The sequence below is a fragment of the Gigantopelta aegis genome, chromosome 1, assembly GCF_016097555.1.
Source record: "Gigantopelta aegis isolate Gae_Host chromosome 1, Gae_host_genome, whole genome shotgun sequence".
Classification (NCBI taxonomy): Eukaryota; Metazoa; Mollusca; class Gastropoda; order Neomphalida; family Peltospiridae; genus Gigantopelta; species Gigantopelta aegis.
The window spans coordinates 18,944,828-18,966,282 of NC_054699.1; the positions used below are offsets into that span (position 1 = coordinate 18,944,828).

The following is a 21,455-nucleotide window of genomic DNA, read 5'->3' on the forward strand; positions in this document are numbered from 1 at the left end:
ATAAGGGAATCTCACACTTTAAGTGTTGTGGGACGGGACGTAGCCCAGTGGTAAAACCCGGTCGGGCAGGGATCGATCCCAGTCTGTGAGCTCATTGGGCTATTTCTCGCTCCAGCCAGTTCACCACGACTGGTATATCAAAGGCCGGTGTATGTGCTATCGTGTCTATGGGATTGTGCATATAAAAGATTCCTTGCTACTAATTGAGAACTGTAGCGAGTTTCCTCTGTAAGACTATGTGTCAAAATTACCAAATGTTTGACATCAATAGCCAATAATAAATTAATATGCTCTAGTGTTGTCGTTAAACAAAACAAACTTTACTTTCTTTGTCATCAAAATCAAATAAAATGATTATTAGTCATCTAACTGAAAAAAAAGTAATGGAGGCACTTTTTCGTCTTTAACAACAAAGACAGTCAACTATGCACTTTCTTTTCTTTTTTTCTTTTTTCTTTTTTTTTTGAATGGCTACATAACACCCACTTAACGGAAAAAGGTTGACGGAAAAGGGTGAACTGGCAAGATAAATATCGCGTAAAAGTTATGTCAAGTTATGCTTGGCACACACCTACCGATGAACGCCGACTCGAGAGTGGCGTCTGCGTTTATCGGTAAGTGTACGCCAAGCATTAGTCACAACAGCTCTCTTCTACTTCTTCTAACTTATTTTCGTCCTTATATCCAATTAAAGTTCAAGCATGCTGTCTTGGGCACACCTCAGCTATCTGGGCTGTCCTTCCGGGACAGTGGATTAGTTGTTTGTGGTTAGTGAGAGAGAAGAGGGTGTAGTGGCCTTACAGCTACCCATTGAGTCGTTAAAACTCGCTCTGGGTGGGAGCTGGTACCGGGCTGCGAACCCAGTACCTACAAGCCTTATGTCCGATGGCTTAACCACGATACCACCGAGGCCGGGCTCTCTATTATATACGCAGTGGAGAATCTGATGTAAAATTCTGTTCGACAGGGGATTTGTCGACCTTCCGGGTCAGAGTTCTTCCGCCATGTTTAACTATAATGATGCTGGTCTCAGACCACAATTAATTGCACTATGTTTTCTCATATAGCCCCAGTGGCTTTATCACTTTTATTAATTTCACCAGGCCATTGACATTTCACAAGAAACCTTACCTGCCTGGGGACAATGAACACTCAAAAGGACGACCTCTGTTGTCCACCTCATTTTTACGTTATATCAATGTAAACAAACACACGTGGGCTAAGGGACCGAATCACACCCATTTCTGTGCATTTTACACAAATGTTGCATGACTTCAAGGTGCTGTGGGGGACATTATGCAGTATCCAGTGTAAACCAAGTGCACATATTCACTAACCGCATCCTCTTCCCTGTTAAACCCAGTGTAACAATTCAGCATACAAAGCAGCTACCCAGCCATTAATCACATAACAAGAAAACTATATTTTCTCGCATTCGTTTCCGTATGGGTGGATAACTCTAGTCTGATGCCATGCTTGTCATTCACGCACTGGGTTCCATTTGAGACAAATCTAGGACGGAACCAATTTGTGTAATTTGATAGCAAGCCGATTTTGTGAAAACTTTAATAATTAGACTTTAATTCATATGAGGAATTGTTTAAAGGTGATAAATCTGAACGACAAAATCATATTCCGATATCAAAATCGTATCTCTGCACAAGGCAGTTAAAATGATGTTAGGCAAAATGGCGATTGGTTCCATTCTGCGCCGCCCTTAGGACTGCCACCTCCAAGACTAGCTTAGAAAATTCAAAATTGCACAGGATAGAGTTCAATGGAATATATATATATATATATATATATATATATATATATATATATATATATATATATATATCGTTAAAAAGTGTATGTTTTTCTCTACATGACAGGCTTGTTTCGTGAGAGAGTTGAATTATTGCTCTCACTCATCAGATGTAGATTTAATTACACCGTCAACGGAAAGCTGATGACGTAATGGACTCTGTGACGTCGAGGTTACGTCACTATGCAGGTCCATAATAGGTTATGTGTGGTATGCGCACAGAAGGTATTTGCGTCTGTGTCGACATGCTGATACGAGTTCATTCTTGGAGTTTAGTGTGCTGGTTTCAGGTTTATACATTATGAACAGTTTTTTCCTTCAGGCAGAGGTTACATCTTTTGCTCGCTGGAGAGTATGATTTTGCTTTGGATAAAATTTTCCACTTAATGGTGTATGGGGTGAATCTATCCTTCAGTGTCAAAATGTACTGACTTAGCGCTGTTGCGTTCTTCTGTGTTGCGTTTTGAAAACTGCTCGTGTGCGCAGTATATCTCGTCTTAAATGTGTTCTCGGTCAAACCAACGTATGTTTCTTGCTTGTTGTTATCGAGTGTATTAACGGTAGCTTGATATATTACTCCTTTCTGCAAGCATTTGCCCTCAAGCAAAATCATACTCTCCAGCGAGCAAAAGATGTAACCTCTGCCTGAAGGAAAAACTGTTCATAATGTATAAACCTGAAACCAGCACACTAAACTCCAAGAATGAACTCGTATCAGCATGTCGACACAGACGCAAATACCTTCTGTGCGCATACCACACATCACCTATTATAGACCTGCATAGTGACGTAACCTCGACGTCACAGAGTCCATTACGTCATCAGCTTTCCGTTGACGGTGTAATTAAATCTACATCTGATGAGTGAGAGCAATAATTCAACTCTCTCACGAAACAAGCCTGTCATGTAGAGAAAAACATACACTTTTTAACGATATATCTGGCTCCCACACGGTTGAGCACTCTATAAAATAGCGTCTTTCAACTCGAAAACGACTACTATTACAAAGCTCCTTATATTGTTGAGCACTCTGAAAGCCGCCATGGAATGTGTAAACTTTGGATACTCTACCAAAAATATACCGATCGCGAAACCTGATGACTACAGAAAATGCTTCTTAGAAAAGACCGAGTCATTCCTAAGGAGATTAAGATGGAGATCTTTCTTCTTTCCTCAATCCCGAAGTTGCAACACAACAGAAAGAAACATACGGATTTAACACCACCAAATCCCCTCCTTCTATACCAGAACTCAAGAACTTCGAAGAAAAAATGGTAAGACTAGCTAAAAATCTACAATTTTAACAACACATCAAGCAACCAACTACAGCGAAAACTCGCTAAGGACATAAACACTATAAAACATGACAAGAAACTACTCGTACCTGCCGATAAAAACCACAAACTTTTACAAGCTAGACACCACCACTTACAACAGACTACTAGATAGCAACACAACCAAAGCATATAAAACAGCGCCACAGAACTCAGAACAAGAGATAACCACTAAAGACAAACACATTGCAGAAAAACTAAATCTAGCAGACCGCATAAGATACAACAGCAAAAAGTGAAGCATTTATTACGTTAAAAGACCACAAACCAAACTTCTCCAATAAACCCACCTGTAGACTAATAAACCCATCTAAACCGGAAATTGGCATAATAAGCAAAAAAAATCTTAGAGAGAATCAACAGAAAGATTCTGAACACAACCAGAACAAACCAGTGGAGGAACACGTCAGACGTGATTAAGTGGTTTAAAGCAATATCCAATAAATCCAACTATTCTTTCATATGTTTTCGACATATGCGATTTTTATCCGTCCATAACAGAAAATCTCGTGAAACAAGCCCTACAGTTCGCATCCAAATTCGATGATATTTCTAGCGATGAGATGGAAATAATATTACAAGCAAGAAATTCACTGCTATTTAACAACAGCAAGGCATGGTGCAAAAGAGGCAAACAATCACGGTTTGATGTAACTATGGGTAGTTACGATGGAGCAGAAATTTGCGAAATAGTCGGGCTCTTTCTTCTTTCAGAACTACAAGCCAAATACGGCAACAATATAGGACTATATCGCGACGATGGCCTAGCTGCATTCAATGAGTCACCGAGAACCATAGAGATAATCAAAAAAGATATTTGCAGAATATTTTGCAACCATAAACTCAAGATCACCATAGTCGCCAACAAAAAATCTGTAGATTACTTAGACGTAACTCTAGATCTTGAAAAGAGCTCAGTCAAACCCTATATGAAACCAAACAACACACCTTTATACATACACAACAAGAGCAACCACCCTCCAAATATCATCCGCAGTATACCAAAAACAATAAATAAAGGCTTTCTGATATATCTTCGAATGAGTGCATCTTTGAAGAAGCGAAACGCCCATATAAGGAAGCCTTACTCAAGAGCGGATATAACTATAACCTCAAATACACCCCCAACAGCAGAAAACAACAGACGCAGAAACAACCGCAATAGAAACATCACCTGGTACAACCCACCATATAGCTCCAACATGAAAACCAACGTAGGTCACCAGTTCCTCAGATTACTCGATGAGTGCTTTCCCAAAAGCAACCCTCTCCACAAAATTATAAATCGAAACACCGTTAAAATTAGCTATAGCTGCATGCCTAATGTTGGGAAAATAATTTCAGCGCATAACAAAAACTCTACTTCAACAAACACAGAGACAAAGACGCCGTTCCCCCCAGAGAATGCAACTGTAGACGAAGAGCTGAATGTCCACTTGAGGGCAAATGCTTGCAGAAAGGAGTAATATATCAAGCTACCGTTAATACACTCGATAACAACAAGCAAGAAACATACGTTGGTTTGACCGAGAACACATTTAAAGACGAGATATACTGCGCACACGAGCAGTTTTCAAAACGCAACACAGAAGAACGCAACAGCGCTAAGTCAGTACATTTTGGACACTGAAGGATAGATTCACCCCATACACCATTAAGTGGAAAATTTTATCCAAAGCAAAATCATACTCTCCAGCGAGCAAAAGATGTAACCTCTGCCTGAAGGAAAAACTGTTCATAATGTATAAACCTGAAACCAGCACACTAAACTCCAAGAATGAACTCGTATCAGCATGTCGACACAGACGCAAATACCTTCTGTGCGCATACCACACATCACCTATTATAGACCTGCATAGTGACGTAACCTCGACGTCACAGAGTCCATTACGTCATCAGCTTTCCGTTGACGGTGTAATTAAATCTACATCTGATGAGTGAGAGCAATAATTCAACTCTCTCACGAAACAAGCCTGTCATGTAGAGAAAAACATACACTTTTTAACGATATATCTGGCTCCCACACGGTTGAGCACTCTATAAAATAGCGTCTTTCAACTCGAAAAAACGACTACTATATATATATATATATATATATATATATATATATATATATATATATATATATATATATACACATACATACATACATATATACATATATATATATATATATATATATATATATATATATATATATATATATATATATATATATATATATTATTTGTTTTATATTTTGGCATTTTATCATGGAAGTAAGACAAAAAGCTTTTGCGTGTTTCTGCTGCTGACGTTCACCGATTGTAGTTTACAGTATATAGGATCAGGTAGCTGGCATATCTCACCACAGCGGCACATCTAGGCGGGAGTCGGGACGAGCGCTTGGCTGGTCTTTAGTCAATATGTTTCAGTACGTGGACAATCTAGACGATGTGCAATGACATCCTTGTTCTCCACATTGGACTGTTGCGCAAATGGGTGTACTCTACTTTGATTACAATGTACGGCTTAGCTCAGCTCTGGTTTCGCCTGCATGGTTTAGACAATGGCGGTCTCTCACTTTTTAGACTGTTCCGCGTGGATCAAGAGAGCACATTGATTTATCAATCATCGGCTATTGGAAAGAAATGTTTTATTTAACGACGCACTCAACCATCGGCTATTGGATGTCCAGCATTTGGTAATTTTGGCATATAGTCTTAGAGAGAACAGACAGGATAACACATACAACTGCCTTTGATATGTCGGTTGTGGTGCACTGGCTGGAACGAGAAATAGTCCAATGGGTCCACCTTGTTGCATTAGGGAAAATGTAGGGTTTCCTCTGGTGACTACGAGTCAAAATTACCAAATGTTTGACATCCAATAGCCGATGATTAATCAACGTGCTCTAGTGGTGCCGTTAAACAAAACAAACTTTACCTACTAGAGGGCGGGATTTAGCTCAATTGGGTGAGTGCTCGCCTGAGGTGCTTGCGCCGCAGGATCGAACCACCTCGGTGGATCCAATAAGCTAAAAAATTGCATGCCAACCAGTCAACAACAACTAGTCAAAGGCCATGGTATGTGCTTTCCTGTCAGTAAGAAAGTGCATATAAAAGTTGCTGTGTGTGGAAAAAAGTAGCGGGTTTTCTGCTTAAAACTATATGACAGAGTTACCAATTGTTTCACACCCAGTAGACGATGATTAATTAATCAGTGTGCTCTAGTGGTGCCGTTAAACAAAACAAACTTCTTCTGATCCTACATCCTCACCAATAACACCAGACCCAAAAATTGAAATTAGCAGTTAGATTTTGCCTTCATTAATTTAGTACATGTAAAACAAAAATAACCCAGTTTAAGCTACTATAAACATTAGGAATACCAGAAACATGGTGTACAAACATTAATATTCAATTCTAGGCCAGAAAATGTCATTAATACCCAGTTTTATTCATTAAAAGCCTTTTTAATGAAGTATAATGATGAAGAAAGCACTTTAACAGGGTTTCACATGACGCAGGAATCCTGCGTATTTGACGCAACATTTATCTAAAATACTCCTAAATAAAATCTGTGTGCGTCATGGTTGACGCAAAATATTTCCGATGTCAATTGATTTTACATTCATTTTTTTTAAATACATAAAGACCTAACGACTAATTCAATTAAATTTCAATTCAATATCAACGAAGTTCAATACGAAAATAGCCCAGCAGTTTAACTGGTTCTCAATCTTATCAATACGTTTAACATAACTTAAGTGTTAAAACCAGTGTGTCTCATGTAGTATGCCAGTCCCTTTGTCTAAATTTAGATCTTCGCGACAAATCGAATACGCGGTCTTTATACAAATATCAGTCGCGAGTTTTTTGTGGGGATTTTCCGGCTGTCAATCGCTTTAACATTATTATTTTTTATTTTTTTAAACACCTAAAAACCTAACGACTACGACGTTTCAGAACAAATATAGCCTAGCGGTTTAACTGGTTCCCAACCGTATCAATACGTTAATTAACATATTAAGTGTTAAAACAGTGTGGCTGATGTAGTGTGTCAGTTCCTGTCTAAATTTAGACCATGACGACAATGTCGAATGCGCGGTCTGTTTACGGACATCAGATAATAGTTAACCAGCCGCGAGTTTTTAGTTTGGTCTATCTATCTAGTTTGTTTTGGGGTTTTTCTTTATTGTTTGTAATACATGTAGATGGTTGAGCATATCTCATAATAGGAGTTAGTCATAATTATTGTGCAGATGCAAAGTTTGTTTTATTTAACGACGCCACTAGAGCACATTGATTTTTTATCTTATTATCGGCTATTGGACGTAAACATATGGTCATTCTGACACTGTTTTTTTTAGAGGAAACCCGCTGTCGCCACATAGGCTACTCTTTTACGACAGGCAGCAAGGGATCTTTTATTTGCGATTCCCACAGGCAGGATAGCACAAACCATGGCCTTTGTTGAACCAGTTATGGATCACTGGTTGGTGCAAGTGGTTTACACCTACCCATTGAGCCTTGCCAAGCACTCACTCAGGGTTTGGAGTTGAATCCAATGAAAATATTTCACATCAGACGTTCTCTCCAATCTGATTAAAATTAGCTCTACTGGATCTACCAGTAGATCTAACAACATTGCATGGACTCCCATGTCCAGGTGACATTGCATCTATAAATAACAATTTAAATATCGACCAATTACACTTCGCCTTTTATAGCCTTATTTGGGAGCATACGAATTCTAAAAGTATCGGGCGAGACTATTTATGCAATAGGCGAACTTGTTGGTCTATTTCAACATTGAAAAAACAGGAGGACAAGTGCCATAATAAACTTTCGATTGTATACTAGTATAAACAGATTGTATGGCTATACCATCACGTTTTTGGGGGGTTTTCGTCTTGAAACGAATTTTATATAAATTTTTATATTGCAATTTGTTTCCGGCATACTTCGTAATTCACCCGAATTATTTCGTATACCCTCGGCATAATCCCGAATGTTTTCAAATTCTTTTCAAATCACTAGCATGATTTTGCAAGTAAGGTTTCGATTAGTCGAGTGAAAGGTCAACTGGACATGAACTCCAATGGGGTGCTGTTAGATCCACATGTAATAGTGGAGCTAATTTTAATTAGACTGGTTCTCTCAGTGCTACACATTGTATATCTTATCGACATATTTTTAACGGGAATCCATCCAGAATATCAAGTGAACTTTATTCCAGTTTGTTTTGTTAATGAGAGTCTGGTCTGTTAGTTCTCTTCATATCAGACATGAATGTTTTCGAGATTTATCCTGAATTCTGGAATTTTTAGTGTTTGTACAGGGTTTGCGGATCTTTTACTGTTCGTCCTAAATTTGTCAGCTTCTCTGTTAAAAACTTACAATATGTTTTTGGTTGATATTTTACATAAATTCTGAATGGAGACCTCTCTTGTACAACCGATCATTGTACAACCGTAACACCAGGCCAGTCTCGGTACCCGACCATCAATATGAAAACTTCTGGATTTTTAATTGTGTTTTATTATTTTTTATTATCCAGATTATTTAATATTTGTTGGTGTAATGGTTTTTTAGAAACAATTCTGCAGTTTTGTTTAATTGTATGAAGTATTCTGTGTGATAAAATACCCATAAACGAGAGAAAATTTCTTAATTTAGTCACCTTTTTTCATACGAGTGTATGGCATAAGGAAATCTCGCATTTTAACTGTATTGGGGCGGGATGTAGCCCAGTGGTAAAGTGCTCGCTTGATGCCCAGTCGGCCTGGGATCGATCCCCGTCGGTGAGCTCATTGGGCTATTTCTTGCTCCAGACAGTGCACCATGACTGGTATATCAAAGGTCGTGGTATGTGCTATCCTGTCTATGAGATTGTGCATATAAAAGATCCCTTGCTGTTAATGAAGAACTTTAGCGGGTTTAGTCTGTAGGACTATATGTCAAAATTACCAAATGTTTGACATCCAATAGCCAATGATAAATACATCAATATGCTCTAGTGTTGTCGTTAATTAAAACAAACTTTCTTTGCCATCAAAATGAAAAATGACTATTAGTCATCTAACTGAAAAAAAGGAATGGAAGCACTTTTTTGTCTTCAATTTTCGTGATGGGTGTCGTTAAAGATGTCTTCTTTTTTATTTTTGTCTTTAAGAACAACGACAGTCAATTATTATTATTTTTTTTGTTTTTGTTTTTTTGTTAATGAAGCAAAATATGTTGAATGGCTACATATCACTCACTTAATGAAAAAGGTGAACTGCCAAGTTAAATATCGCGTAAATGTGATGTCAAGTTATGCTTAGCACACATCTACCAATTAATGCCGCCTCGACAGGTGACTTATTTTCGTGCTTATATCCAATTAAAGTTGAAGCACGCTGTCTTGGGCACACCTCAAGTATCTGAGTTGTCCGCCCATACAGTGGGTTAGTTGTTGGTGGTTAGTTAGAGAGAAGAGGGTGTAGTGGTCTTACACCTACCCATTGAGTCGTTAAAACTCGCTCTATACGCAGAGGAGAATCTAACGTGAAACTGTGTTCGACAGCAGATTTGTCGAACTTCCGGGTGAGAGTTCTTCCACCATGTTTGACTGAAGTGATGCTTGCTACTCACGCATCGTGTTCCACTTGAGACAAATCTAGGATTTAACCAATTTGTGTAATTTGATAGCAAGCCGATTTTGTTAAAAATTGAATCAATAGACTTTAATTCAAATGATGATTTTTTAAACATGATAAATCTAAACGACAAAAAACATATTCCGATATCAAAATCGTATCTCTGCACACGGCACTATTTTTCTTGTAACTGGTGCTATGCCAGAAGCAAACTTTCTTGTAACGGATGCTATACCACAAGCAAACTTTATTGTAATGGATGCTATACCACAAGCAAACTTTCTTGTAATGGATGCTATACCACAAGCAAACTATCTTGTAACGGATGCTATACCACAAGCAAACTTTCTTGTAACGGATGCTATACCACAAGCAAACTATCTTGTAACGGATGCTATACCACAAGCAAACTATCTTGTAACGGATGCTATACCACAAACAAACTATCTTGTAACGGATGCTATACCACAAGCAAACTATTTTGTAACGGATGTTATGCCAAAAACAAACTCTTATAACAGATTCTATGACAGAAGCAAATTCGCACAGAATGGTTACTATAGCTCTTTAAAACTATGTCTGCATGGCTGATTGACCAGTGATGTTTCACAAATGATCAAATGAAGATTTAGACGTCATTGCATGTGGTAGGATTTTCCATACACCTGTTGGATCAAATGAAAATATAAATATGTATCACCAATAGCAGGACCTATGGTATTAAAGGAACATTCCTGAGTTTGCTGCAATTTTTAAAGATGTTATCGACTAACGGATACTTCTTAACGATTGTAATTACATATCAAATATATTTTTCTGCATAAAATATTAGTGGCTGTATATTAAACGTGTTTCTGATCGTTGTAATATTTGTGCTAGGTTAAATTTCATTTTATTTCCTAAAATATTATTTAGTACTACATATTGCGCTCCTTCATATATTCCGCCATTTTATTATTTTATTAGGCCTGTTATTTGTCCACAAACTTCACACTGATTGGTCAGTGAGGCAGTTTTTGTCGGCAACATTGTTGGGAGTTCATCCATTCATCAATTCGGTTATTTATTGAAGTCTTTGCTGTTAGGTGTTTGTGGGAGCTAATAGTTGTAAACTGACAAAAACACGTTCTTATTGGGGAACCATTTGATAAATAGTATGACATATGTCTGGTATCTTGATTTATTATTTTACACAATTATTTACAATTTGCAGTTATATTTTATTTAAGTAATTTTCAAAACATGCTAATTGAACTGCTCAACAATCTAAACCTAACATTTGACATAAAATTAGCTTTTTCCAAGTCATATTACAAAATAGTTTTAGATTTTCATACCAATTACTGCCCTTTTAGTTAGTATTTTTGAATTTTTGTTAACCCAATATTTGACAGCATTACAAACAGTGCTATTGAACTCGCTAAGCCTATAAACATCAATTTTGGCACAAAGATCACATTTCTAAGTGATGTAGTTCTGAAGATTAACAATTTTGATTTTGAACTGGCGACCATTTTCAGAAAACGGCCGCTATCTTGTTCGCACCAACTTGAGAAAATGTCATCTTATATTTCTATGAACTCCAGACCCCAGATATTAATTTCAGCCATAGTGACAAATGTTATACTTCCGGCCCCTGTTATTTAAAAACGAAGGCTCTTTTTTCGGCCTCTGCTGCAGAACTAACACATGTTTCAAGGACAAGGCTACTTAACACAGTCGTACTAGGTAAAATAAAATTAAATCCATGTATTGTCCAGATGAAGCATCAAACACTATCACATTTATCACCAATAGCAGGACTTGTGGTATTAACTGCTCTATCAAAAGTGCCTCCAGTTTTGACCTAGCTGGATGTTATTTGGTTTAGTACTACATATTGCGCTCCTCCATATCTTCCGCCATTTTATTATTTTATTAGGCCTATCATATGACCACAGACTTCACGCTGACTGGTCAGTGAAGCAGTTTTTTTTGGCAACATTTTTGGAGTTTGCCGCACGCGGACGATTTTTGTTGTAAATGCTCATTCTAGTGCCGCGTGCGCTAAGCATAAGGAGTCTCGAGTCCCCACTCTTGTGTTTTATGACGTATACTCAGTGACGTGAAAAAAAAGAAAAATCGCCACTTGACCATATGTCGTCTGCTTCAGTATTTGAACGAGTTTGTAAGTAGCTATCCCACAGCTTAAGGTATTCAGTCGACGAACAATTGGCTCGATGTTCCAAACCAGTTGCAGTTGGATATGATACTTTTAGCATACACCTGTTTATATAATGGCACTGTACAGTTACGCAGCAGAGAAAAGAACGGTGTTTAAGAGGTCACAATTCCGTAAGTAATGTTTTTTTGTTGATTTTTATTTTTAAAAATTAAAGCTACATTGTACTATAATTGGTACTTTTCTTTTCTTTTTTTTTTGTTTTTCTTTTGAAACGTCAGTGTTAGTTGTCATAAAGCTGTATCCTAACCGGACGCTGGCGACGCGAGCAATTTTTTTTTAGAAACCATTTATTTCAACAGCTGCATCCTAACCGCACGCGTACGGCGCGACAGTTAAGTGCTTTACACACTGTACGCGAGCGATTGTCGGCGCGAATTTCGCGTTGACACTAGCGACAAGTACATGCACACTGCTCGCGAAAAAAAACAAAAAAGTGACAATACTCGCCGTTTTGTGAAGCAGTTTCTGCTGAACAATGATTAGCAATAACTTTGAGGTATTGTATGCATTTATTAGTTTCATATATAGTAAAAATAGACAATAACTTAAAATTTTCTATCCCCATGTTGTAAAAGAAAGAAAGAAAGCTGTTTTATTTAACACAAGGGGTCTTTTATATGCACCATCCCATAGACAGGATAGTACATACCACGGCCTTTGTTACACCAGTAGTGGAGTTGTAGTTGCAGCTGCTTTTATCATAAAGCACTGGATGTTCTTGGACGGCTATTATCAGTTCTTCCTTTTTATTTTCTGTGGTTGACGGCGCCAGTTTTTTTAACCACGTGCTTCTTGACCGGAAACAGGAAATGACGTTGCAGGCGAATTGTCAACGCGTACGAAAAAAATAGGATTGATTCTATTTTTTAAATTCGCTCGCCTAAGTATTCGCTCGCTCTCCATTCGTACGCGTGCAGTGTGCATTCACAGTATAGTTTGTGTTTGTTCTATATTTTTCACTCGCTCGCCTGTCTAATTCGCGTATAGTGTGTAAAGGCCTTTAGGATAGGGGATTGAAATCAATGATTTCTAAAATAATCGCTCGCGTCCGCTTATGAAACGAATTTTATATAAAATGTTATATTGACATTAGTTTCCGGCATACTTCGTAATTCAACCGAATCATTTTGTATACCCTCGGCATAATTCCGAATGTTTTCAAATTCTTTTCAAATCACTGGCATGATTTTGCAAGTAAGGTTTCGATTGGTCGAATGAAAGGTCAACTGGACATGAGCTCCAACGGGGTGATGTTAGATCCACATGTAATAGTAATTAACCAGTGGAGCTAATTTTAATTAGATTGTAATTCCAAAATCTCAAAAATCCGTCTCCGATGTATAATTTGCCCCACGATACCAAACAATCACCCCACCCCGTGCTATCATTTTCCCCAGGAGGTCATATTTGTTTCACAGCAAGACATATCTCATTTCACCTGCTATCTTAAAAAAACATAACAGCAGGCCGTATTTCGCTTCCTATTTCGAACCAGGCATATAAACGATTCCATGCTACTAATGAAAAAAAAAAAAGTAGCGGGTTTCCTCTCAAAAACTATATATGTCAAAATTACTAAACCTTTGCCATCCAATACAGATGATTAATAAATAAACAAAACAAACTTTAACTTTCTTGACAATGTGGTTCGGACTTCCAACACGGTAGAAATTATGGAAATGTCAATCTAATCCAGGCACATTAGTGTTTAACCCGGAAATAAATAGTTTTTGATTTTCTTTCAGAAGAGATGCATATAATTATTGTCATGTAAACAGATTAGCATATAACTCAATTTTGTTATTTACTTTTTATCGCAGGCACATTTCTGAGATCTGTGGTAAGATTTTCAAAATAATGAGAGGATACAGACAAATAAATATATTATTCGTATAAATTAGAAAAATAAGATTACGAATTATATTATTTTTAGTATGGATATCTATTCCAGGGCCGTAGCCACACACACACACACACACACACACAGAGAGAGAGAGAGAGAGAGAGAGAGAGAGAGAGAGAGAGAGAGAGAGAGAGAGGAGAGAGAGAGAGAGAGAGAGAGAGAGAGAGACAGACAGACAGACAGACACATGCACATACACATACACATATACATGTGTTACAGATGGGGAACAACGTCTCTCTGAACTATCAAAACTGATACCAGCTTACTCTCTACATGCAATCACGACAAGGAATGAATGAATGAATGAATGAGTGAATGAATAAATGAATGTTTAACAGCACCCTTAGCTCAAAAACAACCAACAGCAGCTTTTTGGTGTCAAACCTAGGTATAATATGATGATCAACATCAATTTAAAATTCTAAAATAATTAATAAATATAATAATATACATCTGTGAAAGAGTTACATTTAGAAGTCACCATAAAGCATATTAACATTAAATACCCCCACCGGAAAAACAACAACATACATAAATAAAATAAAATCATAATAATAATAATAAATTTTGTTAATACAATCTTTAAAAAAAATACAAAAATAAACTCTATGGTTAGACTATGAAAATCAGTGGTAAGCAAACCGATCTACTACACTGAATAATCAACACAAAACGAATGAGATATCAAATGTGTTATATTTGCTCTTTCGGGGAACTCATGAGAATGTTATCAGCCCTGCACCACAATGAGGAGCCAGGACAAGGCAGACACCAGTATGTGGCGCATGCATCACGGCATAGTCACCACCAGATTTTAACACATGTATGTACTGTTGTCACTGATAGTCAATAGTGTCGTCTGTTATGGTTGCACAAACACTTCCAGCTAATGATAACGGGCTAAATGGAACATGACATAATTTTCGTTACTTGGTTGTCCATCAGATATCTACTACTGTCAAACTTGATAAATCCCGACCCATGCACAAGTTCCCTGCACTAATTAATATGATGCGACACGGTACCAGCCTTTTGTGGGCCTGGTAAGATTACAATGTGGGCTACAATTGGAACTCGCTTTCAGAAGTTACTAATCCACTGCTTGCTTTATCTGGTCAGTGCAGTCAGAGATATTCCAGGTTCATGATACTGCTCTACGACTGGACAAGTTCTTGTACTGATATGAACAAGGTCGCCAAGAAGCTCTTTGCATGAGATATATATTGGTGTAAAGAAGATCACCCATGCTAGCTGCACTGGAGTAACATATAAAGAAAGAAAGAAAGAAAGAAATGTTTTATTTAACGACGCACTCAACACATTTTATTTACGGTTATATGGCGTCAGACATATGGTTAAGGACCACACAGATTTTGAGAGGAAACCCGCTGTCGCCACTACATGGGCTACTCTTTCCGATTAGCAGCAAGGGATCTTTTATTTGCGCTTCCCACAGGCAGGATAGCACAAACCATGGCCTTTGTTGAACCAGTTATGGATCACTGGTCGGTGCAAGTGGTTTACACCTACCCATTGAGCCTTGCGGAGCACTCACTGAGGGTTTGGAGTCGGTATCTGGATTAAAAATGTCATGCCTCGACTGGGATCCGAACCCAGTACCTACCAGCCTGTAGACCGATGGCCTAACCACTACGCCACCGAGGCCGGTTAACACATAAAGAGGGCAGACTACTAAGGTGGCAATATCTAGAGATACTATGCTCTCAACATATTTGCTCCTTTTACCCAGTAGATGGGGCTGGATCAAGATGGATGCTGGAATGTATGAGCCACACTTGACGAATTGTCCAGAAACCTCGCACACCTGTCATGAACTAGTTTCTTATGGGTGTAAGAGAGGATATCAAAAGCGTTGCAAGAGCAAAATATAGCATTTTCAGTGCACAGCTCTGTTTTCGTGAGGGGGGAATATTCTACCCATTAGCAGGATAAATACCAATATGTATAATGCAGGGTGTCATTTTATGACACCTAAGAAATAAAGCCATTTTAAAAGTTATTTAAAATACTATTTTGTTTATATGAATGACATCGAACATCCATATTATGATGTTATTCTAAGGAACGCCCAAGGAAAATATTTAAATTTGAAACAGATGTCTTACTCATGAATAGTAGTATTCTCTGTGACATAGGTTTAATATTTCAGAAAAGAAGCAAATATTTTCCTTCTTCAAAATTAAGAGATACTAATTAAAAGCTATTTATTTGTAAAAAATTTTTTTACAGTAATTACTGGGGTCAAGTGATGTAATGTTCCTAAAATTGTGACTACTTTTAACCATCACACAAGCCTTTGTAATAAACGGTAACCACATGTAACAAGGATTCAAGTGAGGAAGAGTTGTTAAATAGAAAATTATGAAAATTATTACTTTTCGTGGGGTTTTACACATTAATATGCTTTTTTTTCTTCTCATTATTATATAGCAAAAATATCATTTTCATGGATTAATTCATTAAAATAATATTGTATTGCCATGACTGTTGTGTCTGAACTATAGAGGTGACATATTTTAACAAAATAAGTGTGTCTTTTAACAAATATTTAGGGTTAATATACTTTTTTTTTTATCAATGTGCTCTAGTGTTAAACAAAACACACTTCTTTTTTTAATATACATTTATCTTAATATTAGCTTACAAAGTGGTCATCTTGACCTTGCTTTGACCTTGTGACCCATAAATTGTATTTCTCAAAATGCCAACATTTTGGTTTATCAGAACTCTTTTTATTTTTCATATTGGCCTCCTGTCTAAAAGTAAGTGGGGTGGAAGTACAAAAAGAATCACGCTACAGATGGACAAAAAGGGCTCTTTTAAGCTAAAAAAAATGTACGTTTTTGTTTCGTTCAGGCGTTTGACCAACCCCCTTTACCCCTTCTAGATATGACAATGTAAATATTAATGGTCATTACAATGAAGAATGTATGATGTAAACTGTATGTGTAATAATTAAAATTATCTAATTTTGTAAATTACTGCTTCCTTTCCATTCCAGAAAATATTTACTTCCATTAAAAATCTTGTGGCCAGATATATTAACGCAGTGTAAGTTTCCCATGTGTTGTTTTGATGATTGTTAAATGAATAACAGAAGTCACACGTTGGCTGTATTTTCCTTTCCAACATGAAACGTTAACAACGTGCTTATACAGACAACATAGGTATCAGCTCTTGGGTGAATGACACACTGGTCTCCCGATAGAGTTGACATTGTTACTGAGAACCTAAAGGGTTAGGTCTCAACTCTTGGGTGAATGACACACTGGTCTCCCGATAGAGTTGACATTGTAACTGAGAACCTCAAGGGTTAGGTCTCAGCTCTTGGGTGAATGACACACTGGTCTCCCGATAGAGTTGACATTGTAACTGAGAACCTCAAGGGTTAGGTCTTAGCTCTTGGGTGAATGACACACTGGTCTCCCGACAGAGTTGACATTGTAACTGAGAACTTCAAGGGTTAGGTCTCAGCTCTTGGGTGAATGACACACTGGTCTTCCGATAGAGTTGACATTGGGACTGAGAACCTCAAGGGTTAGGTCTCAGCTCTTGGGTGAATGACACACTGGTCTCCCGACAGAGTTGACATTGTAACTGAGAACTTCAAGGGTTAGGTCTCAGCTATTGGGTGAATGGCACACTAGTCTCCCGATAGAGTTGACATTGTAACTGAGAAACTCAAGGGTTAGGTCTCAGCTCTTTGGTGAATGACACACTGGTCTCCTGATAGAGTTGACATTGTAACCAAGAACCTCAAGGGTGCTCTTCTTGGGTCTTTCTTTCATGTATAGAAAAAGTAATATTTATAAGGTAAATATATTTATTGACACGTAATTGCTATGGTTTATAGTCCTTAGCTGTTATGCTGGGGGTATTTTCCTTTCCAACATGAAACGTTAACAACGTGCTTATATAGACAACATAGGTATCAGCTTTTGGGTGAATGACACACTGGTCTCCCGATAGAGTTGACATTGTTACTGAGAACCTCAAGGGCACACTGGTCTCCCGATAGAGTTGACATTGTAACTGAGAACCCCAACGGGTAGGTCTCAACTCTTGGGTGAATGACACACTGGTCTCCCGATAGAGTTGACATTGTAACTGAGAACCTCAAGGGTTAGGTCTGAGCTCTTGGGTGAATGACACACTGGTCTCCCGATAGAGTTGACATTGGGACTGAGAACCTCAAGGGTTAGGTCTCAGCTCTTGAGTGAATGACACACTGGTCTCCCGATAGAGTTGTCATTGCGACTGAGAACCTCAAGGGTTAGGTCTCAGCTCTTTGGTGAATGACACACTGGTCTCCTGATAGAGTTGACATTGTAACCGAGAACCTCAAGGGTGCTCTTCTTGGGTCTTTCTTTCATGTATAGAAAAAGTAATATTTATAAGGTAAATATATTTATTGACACGTAATTGCTATGGTTTATAGTCCTTAGCTGTTATGCTGGGGGTATTTTCCTTTCCAACATGAAACGTTAACAACGTGCTTATATAGACAACATAGATATCAGCTTTTGGGTGAATGACACACTGGTCTCCCGATAGAGTTGACATTGTTACTGAGAACCTCAAGGGTTAAGTCTCAACTCTTGGGTGAATGACACACTGGTCTCCCGATAGAGTTGACATTGTAACTGAGAACCCCAAGGGTTAGGTCTCAACTCTTGGGTGAATGACACACTGGTCTCCCGATAGAGTTGACATTGTAACTGAGAACCTCAAGGGTTAGGTCTCAGCTCTTGGGTGAATGACACACTGGTCTTCCGATAGAGTTGACATTGGGACTGAGAACCTCAAGGGTTAGTCTCAGCTCTTGGGTGAATGACACACTGGTCTCCCGATAGAGTTGTCATTGCGACTGAGAACCTCAAGGGTTAGGTCTCAGCTCTTGGGTGAATGACACACTGGTCTCCCGACAGAGTTGACATTGCAACTGAGAACTTCAAGGGTTAGGTCTCAGCTCTTGGGTGAATGACAAACTAGTCTTCTGATAGAGTTGGCATTGTAACTGAGAAACTCAAGGGTTAGGTCTCAGCTCTTTGGTGAATGACACACTGGTCTCCTGATAGAGTTGACATTGTAACCGAGAACCTCAAGGGTGCTCTTCTTGGGTCTTTCTTTCATGTATAGAAAAAGTAATATTTATAAGATAAATATATTTATTGACACGTAATTGCTATGGTTTATAGTCCTTAGCTGTTATGCTGGGGGTAACAATTGAAAGCCATACTGAATATGGTTGTAAATGTTGCACTGTGACAATATAAACAATATCCACAGCAGTATTACAGTTAATGTTATTGTCGAATTTTAAGTAGACAAAAGCAAACGTTTTGACTTTGACTTAATGTGATTTGTAATTAAATGTAGCCTACTGTTTTCATTCAAAACCACCAAACTTGATATTGACCACTGATTTTTCCTACTTTTAGGAAGTGAATTTAACCATTAAATTTTTTGTTATAACGTAAATATCATCGATATAAATTTGCTATTGTATTGTACCTGAGTCGCTGGTGAATGCTCAAAACGTTTTTACTACATACATGTGTTCGGGTTTTTTCTTTTGCAGATTACTGTTGCAGTGTTCAGAAAGCGATAAAGCAACATCAAGAAATCACCGCAGACGTTTTTTCTTTTGTTTGATACATTAGATATTAATCTCCACTTTTTATTAAAAGCTAAACTCTAGGAAAGACAGTCACTTTGTTTTTTCTTCGTGGATGACTGATTCATGGAAATGAACAAAGAAAAAATAACTGACAGAATCTCATTCAAGTTCGTGTCATATAACATCATGTAATTTACAATCTCATACCGTTAGCTGACATGACAAAACATCAGAACTTTGTTACATAGAACAGTTTCTATAAATGTTAATGCATATCCCTTTGAACTGCATATTTGAGTGTTACTTGATATTACTAACAGAATAATCGTAAAAAGCTAATTCACCAGTCCTTCCAAGCTATGGCCGAAACCGCGACCGCTAATGTCAATACCACTGTGACCTTTAGAGACTTTGTTGAGTATGATGCTGCAATGGTTATCTGGCAATACGTACCACCATTCCTGATCTTGACTGGCACCGTGGGAAGCATCCTGTCTGTTTTTGTGTTGGCCAGGAAGAAACTTCAGTCGGTCACGTCAATGTTATATCTCGTCCTTTTGGCCGTTACCGACATCTTTGTTCTCAACACGGGATTACTGCGCTACTGGGTGAACCACGTCTTTGGTTACGACATGCGGCTCAGCTCAAGTTTCTCTTGCAAGTTTCACACGCTGATGGTCTACCTGTCTTTGGACTACTCCACGTGGGTCGTCGTTATGCTAACACTAGACAGATGCATCTCCGTTTGTCTGCCCTTCAGGACATTCAGGGCGTGTAGCATAAGGAATGCAAGAGTATTTTCAGTCGTGGTGTTCCTTTTGCTTTTTGCCATTAACATGCATTATTTCTGGACGTATGATTTAGTAGAGCGGACCATATTTGGTGATGGAATTGAGTGTTATGCAGCCAGTCCATCTTTTAAAGTATTCATTGATGACGTGTGGCCGTGGATCGACCTGTGTGTTGTTTGTGGAATTCCGTTTGCCATTATGATCGTTTGCAATGTTTTAATCGTAAGACAACTCATAAAATCATCTCAGAAAGTATGGGCACATAAGATAGGTACCACAAAGAGTTCAACCCAAGTAATGGAAAACTCAGTTTCCAAACGGTTACCTCTCGAGTCTGATCAGCAACTGGGTCATCTAAACCTATCTGCAGACTCTGGGTCAGGAGACATGGCCAAAACGAATCTATGTGAATCCAAAACTCTGCAAAGTGGCAAGCAGATCGAGATTGAATCTAAAGAAGGGATCAAGATTGAATCTAAGGAAGGGATCAAGACTGAATCAAAGAACACGTTTGAGATCAAATCTGAAGGGAACATCAGCAAAACGTCCAGAATTAAATTAGAGTCTTTAGCACGAGCTACAAAGAGACATTCAAGGCTGACTGTCATGATGCTGTCTATAAACTGCGTGTTTCTGCTGCTCATGTCACCGATTGCGGTCTACATGATCGGGTTCGGCACCTGGAAGGTCAATCCGGAAGCACACGATGAGGCCGTGTTAATGTTGGCCTGGGCAGTTGTCAATATGCTGCAGTACACGAACAATTCTATTCATTTCTTCCTGATCTATCTAACAGTGCCGTCCTTTCGCAGATGGTTTTTATCAATGTGCAAATGCAGAAGAAAATTAAATCCCGACTATAGTGCCTCCATGACAGTAAAATGAAAGGAAATATTATTTGTTTCACATATCAAAACATTTTAAATTTTAGCTATTTTCGGTCAGATATATTGTTATATTGACACTTGATCGAAATATGAATCACGGGTGGGGGGGGGGGGGGGGGGGGGGGGGGGGGGGTGGGGGGCCACCGCTTAAAATATTCAATACCAATAAAGTAGTAAGGGATATTTTATATGCACTTTTCCATAGATAGGAGCGGGACGTAAGCCAGTGGTAGAGTGCTCGCT

At 38.2% G+C, this 21,455-nt stretch overlaps 1 protein-coding gene across 1 annotated transcript; it reads left to right on the plus strand.

The window, feature by feature from the left end:
- The first annotated feature begins 19,893 nt into the window (after positions 1 to 19,893).
- Positions 19,894 to 21,210, plus strand: LOC121370071. The gene has a single exon (XM_041495207.1). The coding sequence runs from the start codon at positions 19,894 to 19,896 to the stop codon at positions 21,208 to 21,210; it is 1,317 nt and encodes a 438-aa protein (XP_041351141.1).
- Positions 21,211 to 21,455: the final 245 nt, after the last annotated feature.